Source organism: Pecten maximus, chromosome 4, assembly GCF_902652985.1.
Source record: "Pecten maximus chromosome 4, xPecMax1.1, whole genome shotgun sequence".
Taxonomy (NCBI): domain Eukaryota; kingdom Metazoa; phylum Mollusca; class Bivalvia; order Pectinida; family Pectinidae; genus Pecten; species Pecten maximus.
Window position 1 is genome coordinate 20,483,058 of NC_047018.1, and position 20,593 is coordinate 20,503,650.

General features: G+C 37.8%; 1 protein-coding gene across 1 annotated transcript; it reads left to right on the forward strand.

Moving 5' to 3' along the window:
* Positions 1-5,232: 5,232 nt before the first annotated feature.
* Positions 5,233-7,470, forward strand: LOC117326431 (probable serine/threonine-protein kinase clkA). Its single transcript, XM_033883180.1, has one exon. The coding sequence runs from the start codon at positions 5,233-5,235 to the stop codon at positions 7,468-7,470; it is 2,238 nt and encodes a 745-aa protein (XP_033739071.1).
* The last annotated feature ends 13,123 nt before the right edge of the window (positions 7,471-20,593 follow it).

A 20,593-nucleotide genomic window follows, 5' to 3' on the forward strand; every position in this document is an offset into this window, starting at 1 on the left:
ATGTTTTCGTTTATCATGTTTATCGTGGTCCAACCGATCCAATCGTGGTCCTAACGGTTGGACCAGTTAGGCCACAGTTGTTCGTTTATGAAATAGGCACGGACCTGGTGATATTGTGTTGTTTTCATACAAGCTTTGATAAGGACGTTCAAAGCCAAATACTGTAAGTCCGTCAAAATATATGCCTGAAATATTATAACAAGAAAGATCTCTAAAAAAAAAGATAAACGTCATAGTTTCAATGCTTGCTGTAATAATGTAATACTGCTGGTGAAATAAATTAACGAAATATTGCGTTTCAGCACAGATAACAAAATTATATCAGTTTGAATCATTTTTGGTTATAACAAGACTGTATTTGAATCATGAATTTAATTTTACTAATGTGTCATTTGAAAAGATACATCCACTTATTCAGCTTGCATTCAATCTTAACTTTGTTTCGTTTTAACTGCATATCTGCATTTTGCATTTACCTCTACATTGACCAATCACATACTTCGTCTTGACCAGTAACGCCACCTGTCGCGTCATATCCGGGGCCAAAAGAATATTATGATAATATATAGAATTAGATATAAATTATAAGAATATCAAAATAATATTATACGGCTATGTCGAAAAACAGACGAACCGGTTTGTCCGCATTAACAAAAAAAAAGGCCATCGGGTTTACATAGCGCAATACCGCAAACCCAAGTATAGTTATGAAACCTATACTTAAGTATTGAAAATGATCCAGGAACATTACGTCACGTGGAAATGATAAAAAACAGATAACATAAATAACGCAAACAAATAATAAGTTAATAAACAACGGGACTACTTAAACAGTAAAACAGAAAGTTAAGACAAGGTGAACAAGCATTTGTTAAATAGTTATGGGGACTTAGATAGTGTAGTAAAGGTATTAACACATCGGGATATTGTATCGCCCAAGTAACAGATTCCTGGGTCCGGGTAGGCGCCAGGCCTCATATACAAGTCATTTCCGGCCTTAGTTCGAGAACTCTCGTAAAGCCATTAAGGACTCTCCAGTCTCGTATAACTAATTCAGCAAATCAGCTGCCCCGAAAGAAAATGTGTTCCGGATATTTGTAGCTATTTTCTTGAGTAATAACATATAGAATAGGTACTTCCTATATACGATAATATAGTGTAATGCTTTAACATTTGAGAACAAAAAGAAGGAGATAAGTAGGACTACAGGTGAAAGGCCTGAATTTCCCAGGTGGGGATTCCCCCTCCCACTATAAATATCAAGGTTACCCTTGTGCTCTTATACGTCATTAAACCTATCCTATAACACTATTTCTCATGCAGGGAAAACCTTCATCTGATATAAAATTGTTTACATCATTTGAACTTCAAATAAGCCATTGAGGGTATGGAATCACTAGTAATAACATACAGTAAAATATTTCGCTGTGTGAGCCCTTAAGGACATTTTACAACATAATTTTCTTTACCGTACTGTCTTATCGATACCAAAGCACAGAGCTGTCATGAACGTTCTTCAGTAATTAAATCACGATTATGTCACTATATATTATGGCACGCGTCATCCCCGACAGAAAAATTGCCTCTGTGTCTTAATAATCTACATATGTGTGTTATACTACTCTAGAAAAATATCAATACTCCGATGTATGTGAGGTACAATATCACTCACAGTACCGAAAATGTCCCTTCTTTTTAGAACGATTTCCGATAAGAATACGGTTAACCAGATGTAACCGGGTGTTTTCGCCTAATGAAACCGAGTCCATGGCATTTCAGTGGGACATTACTGAAAAGGTTAACCGATAAATAAACATGCATTGATTTTAATTTAAAAAAAAAAGAAGTTTTTTTCAGAAAAATAGCAAAAAATATGACAAAAGGGAGGTAACTCCTATTTGAACTAATGGCCCACTTTCATAGTATATTTTTGTATTCTGATTTTTTTACATGTCATAATACAAGAGCTATCTGCTTAGCAAAAAAATATCACCAATGGCCAGGCTATCCCACTGTGTTCAGCTTCCTAAGCGCCTTTCATTTCATTTGAGAGTAACCAAAATTGCGGCATTAGAAAGACAGAAAGAAACAAGAAAATAAGGAAAATTCTATTGAATACTGAACTCATCAACTTTGGCAGAGAGAGCTCAATGTCATCTGAAATCACTGACACTTTTCCCAAATTCCTTACTTTTGGAAAACATAAATCTAACATATTACTTTGTAGTTTAGGAATACGTATGAGTTCTCTAAACTTTGATTTATTTACAGCAAACCTATTTACTATTCCTACCAACAGTTGTGGCCATCCCTGTGTTGATTTTTACATGTCCTAAAAATAATCTATCCCGTCTTTCACTTCTTAGGTCAATGCCATGGTACCTTGGTCAAATAAATAGTGTTCTTATACTGAACGGAGACATCTATCTAAGAAACACAAGCACTGCAAGAACAGTTCAACTCTACATAGACAAACTCGCAGGTTTGAATAGTTGTGTCCCCTAAACTGTCACTTTTCGCTCTTTGTTCTGCTCTCTTTGTCTTACGAGATTACAATGTGTCATGATCAATGAGTTGTTAACTTAACGAGTGTTGTGTGTATCAGATAGTATTTATACTTACTGTCTATATCATAATGATTTGGTAGTGTTCACTGTAAAACAAGCACCTACTAATATCTCCTAAACATGTTTAATAGTTATCGGAATACTGTAAACAGCTGACGTTTACAATTACATATTTACCATTGTATGGCACTGCCACTATATAACCCTACCAATTCAGTTGCGTGTTCACCAGCCTATGAACTGCCAACAGGAAGTGATATCTGCTACTGGTAAGCGCGGGAAATTTGAATTTGAAAATTTCAAAACAAAAATCGCATGACAAATAAAAAATCGCAGATGGTAAATATGAGAATTGAACGAGCGCGCTTCATGGAATTTGCCTCTGTCCAGTTGGCATTCATATTGACTATGAATGCCAACTGAAAGCCATTCAATGCTTAAATATTTACCATTGTATGGCACTGCCACTATATAACCCTACCAATTCAGTTGCGAGTTCACCAGCCTATGAACTGCCAACAGGAAGTGATCTCTGCTACTGGTAAGCGCGGGAAATTTGAATTTGAAAATTTCAAAACAAAAATCGCATGACAAATAAAAAATCGCAGATGGTAAATATAAGAATTGAACGGCTTTCAGTTGGCATTCATAGTCAATATGAATTCCAACTGGACAGAGGCAAATTCCATGAAGCGCGCTAGCGTTATAGGAATACTGTAAACAGCTGACGTTTACAATTACATGTATGAAACAAATTTTAACATCAATGAAGGAATGTCGAGGAGAAAGTGAACAATAGACAAGCTGAGGTTATGTAAACAGTGTTGGCCAAACTTGTGTCACGGCCAATTCGTTTGCAGTATTTGTTTTTTTACAATAAAATGCTTAGATCAAACCAATTAGACATACTTTATCTGTTTTGATGTTGTTCTACAATTTGATTCACATCATATTCCGTCGGTTTGAATTATTGTCGAATTCCGTCCGTTTGAATCATTGTTTAATTCTGTCCGTTTGAATTATTCTCTAATTCCGTCCATTTGAATTATTGTCCAATTTCGTCCATTTGAATTATTGTCCAATTCCGTCCATTTGAATTATTGTCCAATTCCGTCCGTTTTGATTGTTGTCTAATTCGTCCGTTTGAATTATTGTCTAATTCCGTCCATTTGAATTATTGTCCAATTCCGTCCATTTGAATTATTGTCCAATTCCGTCCATTTGAATTATTGTCCAATTCCGTCCGTTTTGATTGTTGTCTAATTCGTCCGTTTGAATTATTGTCTAATTCCGTCCATTTGAATTATTGTCCAATTCCGTCAATTTGAATTATTGTGCAATTCGTGTTTTATTTTGGTCTAAGGGAGACAAATATAAAATATATACTGTTATTTAGACTGTAGGAGTTTTGTCCCTTGATTTGCTCGGGAGTGTTCATTATTTAACATTATTTATGACAGACCTATGCTATTTTATCGACTGAAATTAATTCAAAGTAAATATATATAAAGTATAACTGTAGAAACATTTGTTAGTAAAGCATAGGCGCTTTCATCTATATGGTGGCTGTTGTAAAACGTTCTTCAGGGTGGTAAGGATAGCAATATTAAATGTTATCTAGCACTACCAATAAAGCTCTTTCTAGTGACTTCTCGATAACAGCTCTCTTATCTACCAGTATAGCGTGTGTACACTAAGGTGGTAAGTGTGTACGAGATGGTAACAATTACCGTGTACGACATAGTAACAATTACTGTGTATGAGATGGTAACAATTACCGTGTACGACATAGTAAAATGACTGTGTACGAGATAGTAACAATTACTTTTTACGAGATAGTAACAATTACCATGTACGACTTAGTAACAATTACTGTGTACGAGATCGTAAAATTACCGTGTACGACATAGTAACAATTACTGTGTACGAGATAGTAACAATTACCGTGTACGAGATAGTAACAATTACCGTGTACGAGATAGTAACAATTACCGTGGACGAGATAGTAACAATTTCCGTGTACGACATAGTAACAATTACTGTGTACGAGATGGTAACAATTACCGTGTACGAGATAGTAATAATTACCGTGTACGACTTAGTAACAATTACTTTGTACGAGATAGTAACAATTACCGTGTACGAGATAGTAATAATTACTGTGTACGAGATGGTAACAATTACCGTGTACGACATAGTAACAATTACCGTGTACGACATAGTAACAATTACTGTGTACGAGATAGTAACAATTACCGTGTACGACATAGTAACAATTACTGTGTACGAGATAGTAACAATTACCGTGTACAAGATAGTAACAATTACCGTGTACGAGATAGTAACAATTACCGTGTACGATATAGTAACAATTACCATGTACGACATAGTAACAATTACCATGTACGAGATAGTAACAATTACTGTGTACGAGATAGTAACAATTACCGTGTACAAGATAGTAACAATTACCGTGTACGAGATAGTAACAATTACCGTGTACGATATAGTAACAATTACCGTGTACAAGATAGTAACAATTACCGTGTACGAGATAGTAACAAGTACTGTGTACGAGATAGTAACAATTACCATGTACGATATAGTAACAATTACCGTGTACGAGATAGTAACAATCACTGTGTACAACATAGTAACAATTACCATGTACGAGATAGTAACAATTACCGTGTACAAGATAGTAACAATTACCGTGTACGATAGTAACAATTACCGTGTACGAGATAGTAACAATTACCGTGTACGACATAGTAACAATTACCGTGTACGAGATAGTAACAATTACCGTGTACGAGATAGTAACAATTACCGTGTACGATATAGTAACAATTACCATGTACGACATAGTAACAATTACAATGTACGACATAGTAACAATTACTGTGTACGAGATAGTAACAATTACCGTGTACGAGATAGTAACAATTACCATGTACGACATAGTAACAATTACTGTGTACGACATAATAACAATTACTGTGTACGAGATAGTAACAATTACCGTGTACGAGATAGTAACAATTACCGTGTACGAGATAGTAACAATTACTGTGTACGACATAATAACAATTACTGTGTACGAGATAGTAACAATTACCGTGTACGAGATAGTAACAATTACTGTGTACGAGATAGTAACAATGACTGTGTACAACATACTAACAATTACCATGTACGACATAGTAACAATTACTGTGTACGACATAATAACAATTACTGTGTACGAGATAGTAACAATTACCGTGTACGAGATAGTAACAATTACTGTGTACGAGATAGTAACAATGACTGTGTACGAGATAGTAACAACTACTGTGTACGAGATAGTAACAATTACCGTGTACGAGATAGTAACAATTACCGTGTACGAGATAGTAACAATTACCGTGTACGAGATAGTAACAATTACCGTGTACGAGATAGTAACAATTACTGTGTACGAGATAGTAACAATCACTGTGTACAACATAGTTACAATTACCGTGTACGAGATGGTAACAATTACCGTGTACGAGATGGTAACAATTACCGTGTACGAGATAGTAACAATTACCGTGTACGACATAGTAACAATTACCGTGGACGAGATGGTAACAATTACCGTGTACGAGATAGTAACAATTACCGTGTACGACATAGTAACAATTACCGTGGACGAGGTAGTAACAATTACCGTGTACGAGATAGTAACAATTACCGTGTACGAGATAGTAACAAGTACTGTGTACGAGATAGTAACAATTACCGTGTACGACATAGTAACAATTACCATGTACGAGATAGTAACAATTACCATGTACGAGATAGTAACAATGAACGTGTACGCGATAGTAACAATTACCGTGTACGAGATAGTAACAATTACCATGTACGACATAGTAACAATTACTGTGTACGACATAATAACAATTACTGTGTACGAGATAGTAACAATTACCGTGTACGAGATAGTAACAATTACCGTGTACGAGATAGTAACAATTACTGTGTACGAGATAGTAACAATTACTGTGTACGAGATAGTAACAATTACCGTGTACGAGATAGTAACAATTACTGTGTACGAGATAGTAACAATGACTGTGTACAACATACTAACAATTACCATGTACGACATAGTAACAATTACTGTGTACGACATAATAACAATTACTGTGTACGAGATAGTAACAATTACCGTGTACGAGATAGTAACAATTACTGTGTACGAGATAGTAACAATTACCGTGTACGAGATAGTAACAATTACTGTGTACGAGATAGTAACAATTACCGTGTACGAGATAGTAACAATTACCGTGTACGAGATAGTAACAATTACCGTGTACGAGATAGTAACAATTACCGTGTACGAGATAGTAACAATTACTGTGTACGAGATAGTAACAATCACTGTGTACAACATAGTAACAATTACCGTGTACGAGATGGTAACAATTACCGTGTACGAGATGGTAACAATTACCGTGTACGAGATAGTAACAATTACCGTGTACGACATAGTAACAATTACCGTGGACGAGATGGTAACAATTACCGTGTACGAGATAGTAACAATTACCGTGTACGACATAGTAACAATTACCGTGGACGAGGTAGTAACAATTACCGTGTACGAGATAGTAACAATTACCGTGTACGAGATAGTAACAAGTACTGTGTACGAGATAGTAACAATTACCGTGTACGACATAGTAACAATTACCATGTACGAGATAGTAACAATTACCATGTACGAGATAGTAACAATGAACGTGTACGCGATAGTAACAATTACCGTGTACGAGATAGTAATAATTGTCGACAGGTAAGCGCAGCTTGTAGTGATAGTTACAAGGAATATTGCTCCACTTCCAAAGAAGTCGACTCGGTTACAAGTTGATTGTAGATGGACTGTCTATTCGGCTCAGCGTTGTTTAATACCATCTGGTCATAGATGTGCGAAAGTCTATAGGCCCCCTCATCCCTATTTAGAACATGCCTGCTGTGGCGTATCCAGGTATGTTGCCTTCTCTGTCAATCACTTTTCCAGTCAACCACATGCTTTTGCTGAGCGGCGTGATCTGTGATGGCCGATTGGAACTCTGATTGTTTACGATTTGCTCTGGTGAATTTACTCCTTATTGGGCTTCAACGTATTTCTGATGTTCCCGAAGATGGACTCCGAATCTTCTCCAAGTTTCTCCAATATATTATGTGTCGGAGTTCTTGCATCCAATTTCATATATGCACTCCGTGGTTTCTTCTGTGGGTCTTTTATCCTTGGGATTTACGAGTACATTTCGGAGAGTCTTAAGCACGAAGCACGAGTGAAAAATATCAAAATTTTCATTGATTAAAGTCCTATCGATGTATACATGTCAAGCGCGGATCCAGGATTTTCGAAAGGGGGGAGTGCAGTAATTTAGTGATTTACCTATTTTTTTTTTTTGGCGAGGGGTCTGGGGGCTGCCCCCCGGCGGAAAATGAATATAGCAAATTTGCAATCATTCGGGATCGTTTTCTAGAGAGTAAGTTGCACGATTTCATCGATGCATTCAAAGTTATATCTGACGTGACGTGCGAGAATAATATCGAAAGTTTGTAACTTGCTCGTGTAGAGAAAGTTATTGACTTTTCGTTAATACACCATATTTATTAAGTCAACATGGACTAAAACAAAAAAAGCATTTTACAACATTTTTTTCGCTAACGGATCAGAAATCGGAGATCGCAGTGTGTTATGCTTGCGTGACCGTTTATATATATTAAGCTTCAACTTTCGGCCATATTATTTATCGATTTGATTAAAACATGTTTTATTTGCATCAATATATACAAAAGGATTGTGCAAAGGCTTTCAAACTTACATGAAGCCATTTCCCAATTATAAATTATGTTTTTAGATCTATCCACAAAAGGCACATGAGGGGTCCAGTAATTTAGTGATAATGCGAGCGCCCAGGCACAAATCTATAAAGTATAAATATTTATGTCACTTGGTTTGTTTTTTATGGCTCCTCAAAGTTGTACCTTTCAGAAGCTGTCTAAGTGTTGATAAAATGTGCCTGTTATGTAAAATATTAATGAAAATCTAATCAAATGATGGTCACCGTAAAAAATACATTCATGGCATGATTGTGACAAAAAATCATGTTTCCATCGCGCCATTTGGCGCCATTTGGCTGTTTTATGGAAGAAACAATCTCAAAAATGCCATTTTCGATGATAACATTTTAGACACAAAAACTGTGTTTTTTTTAGAGAATACACCCTTTTATGGGCGTTGGATGCAAACCAATTTTTATCCTATTAAACAGTACGTAATATGCTATTGATGAGAGGAAAAATCATCAACATGTAAGTGGTGGAACATTTTCAAATCTTGGGTTGAATTAGCCTATGGTTGAATTGCCGATTTTCGACTTTCTTTAGATAATTAACAAAAACACGAGAGTATTTGCTCGGTATGGTGAGAATATGTACACAGATATGAAAAAAAGTGAGAGACACTTTTTCATAAAAAAAATCCAAGATGGCTACTTCACAAGTCCCCGTGGTTGAAGACATTGGCTGACAAATAGACAAACAACAAACAAAACGTGTCCCTTATGATTTTGGTTGGTTTTCGCATTTACGGGAGTGTTCATAGCTACGGGCGATTGTATAATACCTATATTTATAAGTTTGGTTAGTCACATGGTAACGGGGATCTTTCATATCGAGCCCCAAACATACTTTCGACATACGCACTCCGTTGCCGCATGGAAAACTATTTCAAGTTTTGTCGGAATTTCTTCACCTGTGGTTGTAATGGTCGAGGGTTTTCCAGCGCCCTGTAATACCCAAGGTAGTACAAGATACTGGAGATATGCGCACACATTCCCATCGTTCTCTCTCCAACTGAACCGTGAACCGTATCCAAACGTTATATTTCGTTTGGCTTTTGTGTCGAGAATGTATTTGGCATCGGAGAAGGTCTGGGGAGTGCTGGTAAAGCCACACCTCATAGTTTCCGTCATCACTTAAATGTTCGGCGATGTAACCAGGAGCCAGAGATATCTGATACGTTCCACACGTAATGGTTCTCAAGTAATCGAGATCGAGACGGGGAAACAGTACGGAAGATGCATCCATCTTGACAAACTCGGACCTTGCCCGTCTAGATAGATCCGGATCTGTCTTGACTCTCTGAGCTAAACCATTCGGTGTTGTCAAACGGTCCTTCATACGTTCAGCCATTAGCCTATCTTTGGCATCTCTCTCTCTGGAGATCTCTGGTAGATCGGTCCTCTAATACCATTCAGACAGGCTGTGACGGTTCGAAGCAAAGCCTCGATGACATTGATAAAGCTGCTAGACACCAATTGCGTTCGGAAGAACGTCCAGTGTTTCAGACGACCATGATAAGATTCCACAATCCACCTCGATTTGGTGATAGTTCTGTCAAGATTTGCTTGGACGTCAGAATGTTGACTTTGACCGAGTTTCAGGTATGACGGCATGCTAGCATTGAGGCCAGAGGCTTCGAGAACTGGTAGGACATCTCTAAAACCTCGGTCAACGACAACATTGTCATCTGGTTGTAGCCAAGTAACTAGCTTGTCCATGACTTTTTTGTAATTGTAGCATCGTTTTCGCTGCCAGTGAATGGTCCTACTATGTCCAGAATGTAGCCATCTGGTAAGGCGATGCTCATGAATTTGAGATAGTTTCTCTTCTTCTGGCCACAGTAGGACATTCTCTGGAGATTGTGGTTGGAGCTTTTCTGGATATAAATATAGGTGCCATCTAATATGGCAGTGGCTTTATCTCCAAAAAATGCTTCTGAAAAGACAGTATTGTGCCCGAGCAACTGTTCTCTTGTCAAGTGATCTGGACCTAGAAATTGTGGGACTATCGATGTGTCTAATGCCTGTACTATGGAGTGGAATGTTTTGGACACACTTGACTTGGAAATTCCAAAAAGAGAAGAACACTGACTCCAGGAAATGTCGGTTTTCAGTTTTACCCAGAACAGTAATAGAGCATCGTGCGTAGTCTTGGTATATATACCAGATGAAAGATATGGGGAACAGTGCGAGTGGATTTCGAGGAACTGATCTTTGGACCAACCTGTCCAGGCCATGCATGCCGAGTCATCAAGAGAAGAAAAGCTTATTGCAAACGCAGACTGGTTCTGTGAAAGGACGTGCGACACCTCTAGGAGGTCATTAATGATTTCGGACGATTTTGATGGTAACTGAGATTCCAAGGTGATGTCTTGCACGTTTTGGTAAGACTGATGATTTTGTTCCATTTATTGCAAAGGTAACAAGACAGAGATAACATTTTTTGTGTGAAGATGATCCATTCAAAAGATCATGAAGGGTCAGCAACAGCAGGATATGGGACGGGGAGTCGTCTTCTTCCTCTATTTCCTGGTTCTGCTCGGGTTCAGGTTCAGGCTGATTTTTGTTCCGAAGATACTTCATGTAGCACTTCTGGCAAATAAGTGCTTGTTCCTTTGCTGACATCAATCCTCGTTGCACCAGCGTATCTAGGAGCCATTTATATTGTGGACTATTTATACTGAAACGAAAAAGAAACGCAACTTCAAATTGTAGGTTTAATAAAATAATACTTGTGAGCATTATGTTTAAATTGCATATGTAATAGTTAATATTGAATATTGATGTAACATCCTTTAAATGTTTAGAGATTTTTAAGAACAGGTCACTTTGCTAGAAGGTCATGATTGGTAGTACCCTACGTGAATCCAAGTTGAAATGGCAGCAGTTTTGAAACCGTGCCCTAATATCGTGTGTGTCCTCCTCGAACAGTTATCACATCTCTAATTCTTTGTTGCATTGAGTTCATCAGGGCATTGACTTTCCGTATTGGAATGTTATTCCATTCTTGGACGAGTGCATTTGCTAACTGAGGGAGGGTATTTGGGGGGTTACGGCGATTTCGAATTCTTCTGTCTAATTCATCCCACAAATGCTCGATTGGGGACAGGTCGGGGCTATATGGAGGCCAATCTATAGGAACAATGTTCTGTGTCGCAAGAAAGTCTCTACAGACTCTTGCAACGTGTGGTCTCGCGTTATCTTGCTGAAAGGTTAGATGATGCTGCCTAACAAACGGCACAACATGGGGCCTAAGGATCTCATCCCGATAGCGTACGGCCGTTAAATTCCCATTGACTATCACCAAAGGCGTCTTCAAACCATGGGAGATTCCCGCCCAAACCATAACTGATCCACCCCCAAATCGGTCGTGTTCCAAAACACAGGCGTCAGCAAAACGTTCGCCTCGACGCCGGTACACACGTTGACGGCCATCTGCTCGAAATAACGTGAATCGAGATTCATCGGTGAAGAGCATAGACCTCCAACGTCTCATAGGAAAACGTCTGGGCATATGTGCCGTTGCCCATTGCATACGACGTGCTCGACGTTGCGGTGTTAGTGGTAAACCAACGTACTGTCGCCTTGCACGCAAATTAGCCTCACGCAGTCTGTTGATCACTGTTTGGGGATGAATTCGACGGTTATGATTACCAATCGTATTCCTTGCCGTTTCAGCGGCCGTTAATCTCCTGTTACGCAGGTGTGCCAACCTAAGAACCCGGTCTTGACGTCGCGACGTTACGCGTGGACGTCCTGATCTCGGCTGGTCATCGACTCTTCCTGTTGCGTTAAGACGTGAAACTAATCGACTAATAGTCGATTTGTGAACTCTGAATTGTCGAGCGACGTGAAGTTGCGTGTTCCCTGCCAGAAGCATCGCTATAGCACGTCCTCTATCAACCTTTGATAACCGTGGCATAATTGTAAAAGGAATTATTGTTTGCAAAAGTATTGGCGATGATGTGGCTCAATGTTAGTGATGAATTGATACTGGTTTGAATGAAAAAAGAACGCATATGTTTGTACAGGCACGGTTTTTGATGTTTTTACCGCGCCGGAAGTGCATAGGTCTCTAGTCACACTTGGGTGATTTTGAAGATTGGTATGGGTGTTAGGCAGGGTGCATGTTTATTTCCGCGATTTTTATACAGATATGTATATTTAATACAAAATTAATCACAATTTTCCATGTTGCGTTTCTTTTTCGTTTCAGTATACATTGCGTGCACTTCTGTTCTTATTGCCACTACGTTTCTTGAAGTATAGTTGACAGCCTTCTCCAACATATTTACCCTCCATCTTGAAACAATAACGATTGGTTTATGAGGCGTCGATAAAGTAACAAAATAGCAAGCCACCGATGATTGCTGTAAACAGCTAATACTTAGTAGTTGGGTACAATTATGCGAAAATGTGTGATAAAAAACGAACAACTAATTACACAAAATAACAAGAAAATATAATAAATCACATTCAATACCTCCAAGAAGCGCAGAATTGATTGATTACTTAGAACAAAATAAAGCATTTCATATGGATAAACTATCTATTCGATGTGGCGTGGTCGGCAGGCACAAAGAAAGTGAGACAAGTCAGGGTCCCAACCCTGACAGAGCCACAACGCTTTGGAGATGGGACAATAAAACAAGGAAAGTGAGACAAGAATAGCTAGCGTCGAGTCAATGATTCCGTAAACGTATAGACAAAGACAAGAAGATACGGATAAATGTACAAGGCCACACGATCAGAAAATTCAAAAGAGGACAACTTGAGATAGAACAGTATTCATGTATCAGGGTGTCCTCAGTGTAAATCTTTATATCGATACTGTTTATTTAGTCGTTAGATATCATAAAACTGTCATGAAAATATCCGCTCTGATATTCAATATAAAATTTTGTATATAATAAGCTATATAATAGGGTTTCAGACAAGGTTGTTACTTATTTCCCCTTTTCTTTCAATTAACAACCACATTCAGGCGGCGATATGAGAACGTTCCACCACATGGAATTAGCTGATTTTTGGTACACATATGAAACAAGTAAAGCTCTATCCCATTTTGTGATGGAAATTTGCATTCAAAACTATATAACGGGAGAAAATTGCAATTTTATGGCATTTTTCTTCATAATTGTGTCTCTGCAAGTGCATTTTCATCCGAGAAAAGTTTTGTTTTATGTTTTATGAATAAATACGATGTTTTGGAAATATTTATCAAAAGAAATTTATACTATGTTGCGAATTACAATTTCGAGATAACCTTCTTATTTACGACCTTATGTCTTTGATGCTCAAAATGACAACTTTATAAAAATACATTTTCACTGACATTATGAAATCTGGGTGTCGGAAAGGTGTAAAATTATTCTTCGGAAAAGAAAAAAACTGTAGTTGAGCTAGATAAGAAATTATACGGGGGCAGGCTCCTATGGAGAATTAACATTACTGGAAACAGGCCCTTTTAACCTAGTCCAAATTCCAATTTGTCCATCAGTAAGATGAGCTTAAGATACTTTTTTGGCAACGGAGGTCTGTATATTAGATTGTACACAATCTAAAGCCTTGCAAGGAAGGAATTCCAACGGGTTCCCGTGTACCAGGATTCTAATATTTGGTTTGCAATGTGAGGCCAGCTTTGTACCGATAATTCCTAGAAAAAAATGTAGGCTTAAGAAAGAAATATCCACTGTCCAAGAAATACATGACAGCCAAACCTTAGGGATAGACAGTAGTATACTGCAACACTTCAACCCGAAGCATCAGCCTGATTCCACCAAGTAAAGCTGCTTATCTGGATCAAGTGAACATTGCAGTCTACCTAGACAGGTGAATTTGATAATTTATGTAAATGAAATATCACAATGAGATGGACACAATGGACATGGAAAATGAACAAAAACTGGAGCTCATTAATTGCAGGTGAAAGAAAAATTGACGACCTACTTTCAAATGTGTCAATGCTGTGTAGGAGTACACCTCTTTTAAATAATTTAACACACAATATGTAATGTTAGCGAACAATGTAAGTCACATATGCTGACATGAGATGTATAATTTCCGTCAAATATTTATCAACCGAATGTTAATTGACTGAGTGCATGTATTTATGGCTGAATGCAGAGACAAAGGGAGAATATGTGTATGTTTTCAATCGAGATCGGCTGCAGAGGGTTCCCAGCTCATTCAGCGAGCAGATTTTTGCAACCTTAGGGAATACTGGAGAAGGGCAAATCAACGTTCTTGCGCAAAGTGGGCGAAGCAGCAGAACGAACATCTTAAATATGACACCGTCGGAATGACAAATGCTGGAAATCTAGATCCATTTAGAAGTGGTTTGGCCGCCACTACTGACCCACCAACTCGTGGGTGTCATGGTCCAGGGTTGAACACATGAAGATAGTCGGCAACCACCCGATGACGAAGGACACTAGCAATCAAGCACCGAGGGGTAGTGATACGCAGAGGATGCCAGGAGAACAGACAGTAGTTCCGCTGTAAGTTGACTGTACCTTCTTGACAAAAGAGACTTTTAGGAAGCTTGGTGGCGACTTGAGAAGACCAGTAACCATGAAAAGACAGCCGACTGCCACAAAAGACTGGTGAAAGGTTACCAAGGGGCAGCTCCCCGAAGTGCAGTCCCTGCAAGGGGACAACTAAAAGGTCGCAGACAGCCAGGAAGAACATATTTGGATATAACTTAGAGCAGTCCACGGATAATGAGACAGACTACACAATCAATATTAGATGGAGGGATAGCTGAGACAAAGTGCCAATGGGGAAATACATCGGGGAGGGGATGCATCAGTAGATATCGCGATGTGGGCATGGGACACCTCAGATGCAGCACACAGTTACAACTGGTGAGACTCGGGAGGAACCAAGCCAGGAGAACAAACATAGTGTTATGAGGCTCTCCCTGTCTGATTCATCCGTTCACACTGTTGCTGAATTGGCTGAGGTGTCTGGTCTCCGGGATTGGCTACCCAGCAAACATAAAGACAGAATTGCATAGACAAGTACGAAAGAAGAAATTATATGGAAGAATTTTGATGAAGATTTGAGAAACATCCGAGAAACGACGCTACAGGTGAATGAAAGAGAGAGGAAAGTAGAGCTAATGTCGAACATTATCTACATCATAGATAAGGAGATTTGGAATGCTGGGCAAGATCAAGAGGGGGAGAACCAGCACAAAGTAATATTCGCCCAACAGACGAGAGAGGAGAATGCGACAAGCGTTAAAGCGACTGCATGGAAATTAAGATCATCCAAGAACGAGAAGTTAGGACTATCAGTGCTGACAGGTGATATAAGATGAGACCTTTCAAAGTTACGGGGGTGGAGACACTTCAGAAGGCAAGGGCAAGGAGGGAAAACAGGTGAAAGTTTGTGAAGGATCTCTTCAAATTCATAAAGGAGCTGCTGGATGAGGAGAAATTTGGCAAGCTTCACTGTTTAAAACAGGAGGAAGTTAAGAGACAACTGTGGGAAAACATGCTGATCCTCGTCGTGAGGAACCGTTTGGCAGATGCACAAGACGATCGGAAGTAGAACCACTGAGAGTTCTCGTTCATTTCTGTTATGTTCTTTATTACTTTTAACAGTTTGGTGGATCAATACAGAACAAATATATAGATAGATATGTAAACAAACAAAACAATTACAAAATATATACAGACACAATTGTACTATTTATACTGTACCATAAACAAGTGTTATTTATACTGTATTATAAACAATTGATATTTATACTGTATCAACAAGTGTTATTTATACTGTATTATAAACAATTGATATTTATACTGTGTAATAAGCATGTGTTATTTATACTGTGTTATTAACAAGTGTTATTTATACTGTATTATAAACAATTGATATTTACACTGTGTAATAAGCATGTGTTATTTATACTGTGTTATAAACAAGTATTATTTATACTGTATTATAAACAATTGATATCTATACTGTGTAATAAGCATGTGTTATCTATACTGTGTTATAAACAAGTATTATTTATACTGTAATAAACAAGTGTTATTTATACTGTATAATAAACAAGTATAATTTATACTGTATTATAAACAAGTGTTATTTATACTTTATTATAAACAATTGATATTTATACTGTATAATGAATAAGTATAATTTATACTTTATTATAAACAAGTGTTATTTATACTGTAATGAACAAGTGTTATTTATACTTTATTATAAACAAGTATAATTTATACTTTATTATAAACAAGTGTTATTTTATAGTTGATCATAATCAAATGTTATGTTTTTACCATATTATAAACAGGCGTTATTTTATACTGTTCCATAAGCAATGGTTATTTCATACCGGATCAAAGACAATTTTTACTTTATACTGTATTACCACAGGCGTCTGGTTAGTTATGATAATACAAATACTCCTTTACATCAACAAGGTGTTACACTTAAAAAGTCGGAAGTGGGCAGGATTTCGATTCAGTTTGAATTTCGGTTAAATCCTACTAAAATATCAATTGCACACTGCTTTAGTGAAATGCATTCGTTGTAAGAGTTCTCTCGCTTGTTGCTTGTCCATGAAGACAATTTCGCAAATAAAATAGAACATACCGTTAGCATAGCAGGAAATACCATATTGTCTACAGGCAATTACACAGATACCACAATCCCAACACCAGGACATTATATACCACAGTGTCAACACCAGGACATTATATACCACAGTGTCAACACCAGGACATTATATACCACAGTGTCAACACCAGGACATTATATACCACAGTGTCAACACCAGGACATTATATACCACAGTGTCAACACCAGGACATTATATACCACAGTGTCAACACCAGGACATTATATACCACAACGTCAACACACGGACATTATATACCACAGCGTCAACACCAGGACATTATATATCACAGCGTCAACACCAGGACATTATATACCACAGCGTCAACACCAGGACATTATATACCACAACGTCAACACCACGGACATTATATACCACAGCGTCAACACCAGGACATTATATATCACAGCGTCAACACCAGGACATTATATACCACAGCGTCAACACCAGGACATTATATACCACAACGTCAACACACGGACATTATATATCACAACGTCAACACACGGACATTATATACCACAACGTCAACACACGGACATTATATATCACAGCGTCAACACCAGGACATTATATATCACAGTGTCAACACACGGACATTATATACCACAACGTCAACACACGGACATTATATATCACAGCGTCAACACCAGGACAGTATATACCACAGTGTCAACACCAGGACATTAAATACCACAACGTCAACACCAGGACATTATATACCACAGTGTCAACACCAGGACATAATATACCACAGTGTCAACACCAGGACACTATATACCACAGTGTCAACACAAGGACATTATATACCACAGTGTCAACACCATGACATTATATACCACAGTGTCAACACCAAGACATTATATACAACAGTGTCAACACCGGGACATTATATACCACAGTGTCAACACCAAGACATTATATACCACAGTGTCAACACCAAGACATTATATACCACAGTGTCAACACCGGGACATTATATACCACAGTGTCAACACCAGGACATTATATACCACAGCGTCAACACCAGGACATTATATACCACAGCGTCAACACCAGGACATTATATACCACAGCGTCAACATCAGGACATTAAATACCACAGCGTCAACACCAGGATATTATATACCACAGCGTCAACACCAGGACATTATATACCACAGCGTCAACATCAGGACACTATATACCACAGTGTCAACACCAGGACATTATATACCACAGCGTCAACATCAGGACATTAAATACCACAGCGTCAACACCAGGATATTATATACCACAGTGTCAACACCAGGACATTATATACCGCAGCGTCAACACCAGGACATTATATATCACAACGTCAACACCAGGACATAATATACCACAGCGTCAACACCAGGATATTATATACCACAGTGTCAACACCAGGATATTATATACCACAGTGTCAACACCAGGACATTATATACCACAGGGTCAACACCAGGACATTATATACCATAGCATCAACACCAGGACAGTATATACCACAGCGTCAACACCAGGACATTATATACCACAGCGTCAACACCAGGACATTATATACCACAGCGTCAACACCAGGATATTATATACCACAGCGTCAAAACAGCACATTGTTACATACTACATAAAGATAGTATTTGATATCAAAACTTTATTTTAGAACTTGTTTAATAAGGTGCCACCAGGCCATTGTACACCCGATGAATAGAATTCTTTATTTGACGACTTAATTCAGGTGACGTTCAAACTTGATTAAGATCATTGATCGGGACTAAGTTGATACCATGTTTATGTAATGCTGGTTGTTCAGATATTGAGTTGTTTTAGGATTTAAGCACATCTGAATCCTAAATAAATATCGTTGATTTAAACCAAATTGGAAGCATTTCCTCCAATCATGTTACTGTCCCCCCAAAAATGTAGCCCTGGACCTCTTGACACATTAATGATGATAACTACTTAAGAAAAAGTGAACACATGCCAGGCAGACATAACCAACGTTCCTCTCCATTACACTTTTAACCCAGTACTCGGTACAAAGTCATTTTGATCTTTTTGTTTTGTTTTGTTTAGCTTTCCTCTGTTTAACAGATTAACGTTCTTAGCCTATCACGATTCTGGTCTCTTTGGCGCGGATATACGTAAGCACCGATACCCCAGTGACTGTCATCAGCCCCCAGACACCCATACTCCACGCATTATGTCTGTTGTCTGTCGAAGGAACCCAATGACCGAGCAATTTCCCAAGGTTAATCTTCCTACTGGTTTTAAGATAAGATGTTTTGATGAATTGTGCACACTAGTGAAGTGTAATGAGCTTGACATTTTCCGATGGAACATGTACCATGGATATAATCCGTCGTATGACGTCAACACCCTGATACCTACGTCAGAGCTATGCATACAATCAACCACAAATTACCCGGCAGATTTTGCCGCCTTTCACTTGTCGTCTGCGTGCTGATCTTGATTCGAGGAAGCTGGAGAGAGTATCGATCGACGCTCGCCTGTTACAGTGCATACAAATAGTTTTATTGTAACCCGTATCGATCTGTATGGCGGGAGTATAATACACTCGCCTTGTTAGTAGGTACCGGATGACGTATGTTGTTTGCACGAGTGAATTACGATGACAAGCAAATCTCGGAGCCTTTCACATTGTTTTTTTACATAAAATTCAAGAAATTAGAGATGATTCGACAGAGCGATCGGTTCCGCATATCTCCGAGAGTAGGTATTTAGAAAATTACACCTTCTAATCCCCTGTTGATGTTGACTACTAACGATGGTGATATATTTCTCCAACAGCCATTTTGGCTTGTTTACAATTACAGAGACGTAGCCAGAAAGTTTCTTACTGTATGATCAGTATGAACAATTTTGTTTTATTAGTATTTGTATTTAAAATTTTTAATGTATGCTTCATTATTTATATAATTGTTCTCATTTTCTATCGATAACATTAAATGCTGTTCTTTAACACACTCTGTTAACGCTGTATACTTGTTACAGTCGTTCTCCCATAGTGTCGAATTCAAACAGTTTCTTTGATGAGTAATAAAGGTGGTTTCGCAAAGGCGTTTGAACTTCTGCAATGATATACACAGAGCCGTGGCTACGTGTTCAAATTTTTGCAGCACACACAATATGTATAATAATTATATGGTATGTGCATCATCTGTAGGTATAGAAAAAAAACATTTCGAAAAATCGTGATTACATTACAAGTAAGCCTTGGTATCGTTTACAACATGGTAAATAAATATATGGGTTGTTTGAAGTTTAGTTCATTTCTATATACTACAATTATGGGTTGTTTATGCTCAGACGAGAGTTGCTATTTCCACTAAATTCGTCTTCATTGTATTAAGTGCAATCTTATAATTCTAATTATTTACTTCTGTTTTTGATTTTGAGCTATATTATAGTACTGTGATTTTATTAAAATCATTTATCTCAAATTTGCTCATATACATTTAATAAAATAATTTTTTTTT

What these genes read in the sequence shown, in the direction of transcription:
- LOC117326431 (XM_033883180.1), top strand. Translation starts at nt 5,233, where the DNA reads ATGTACGAGATAGTAACAATTACCGTGTACAAGATAGTAACAATTACC.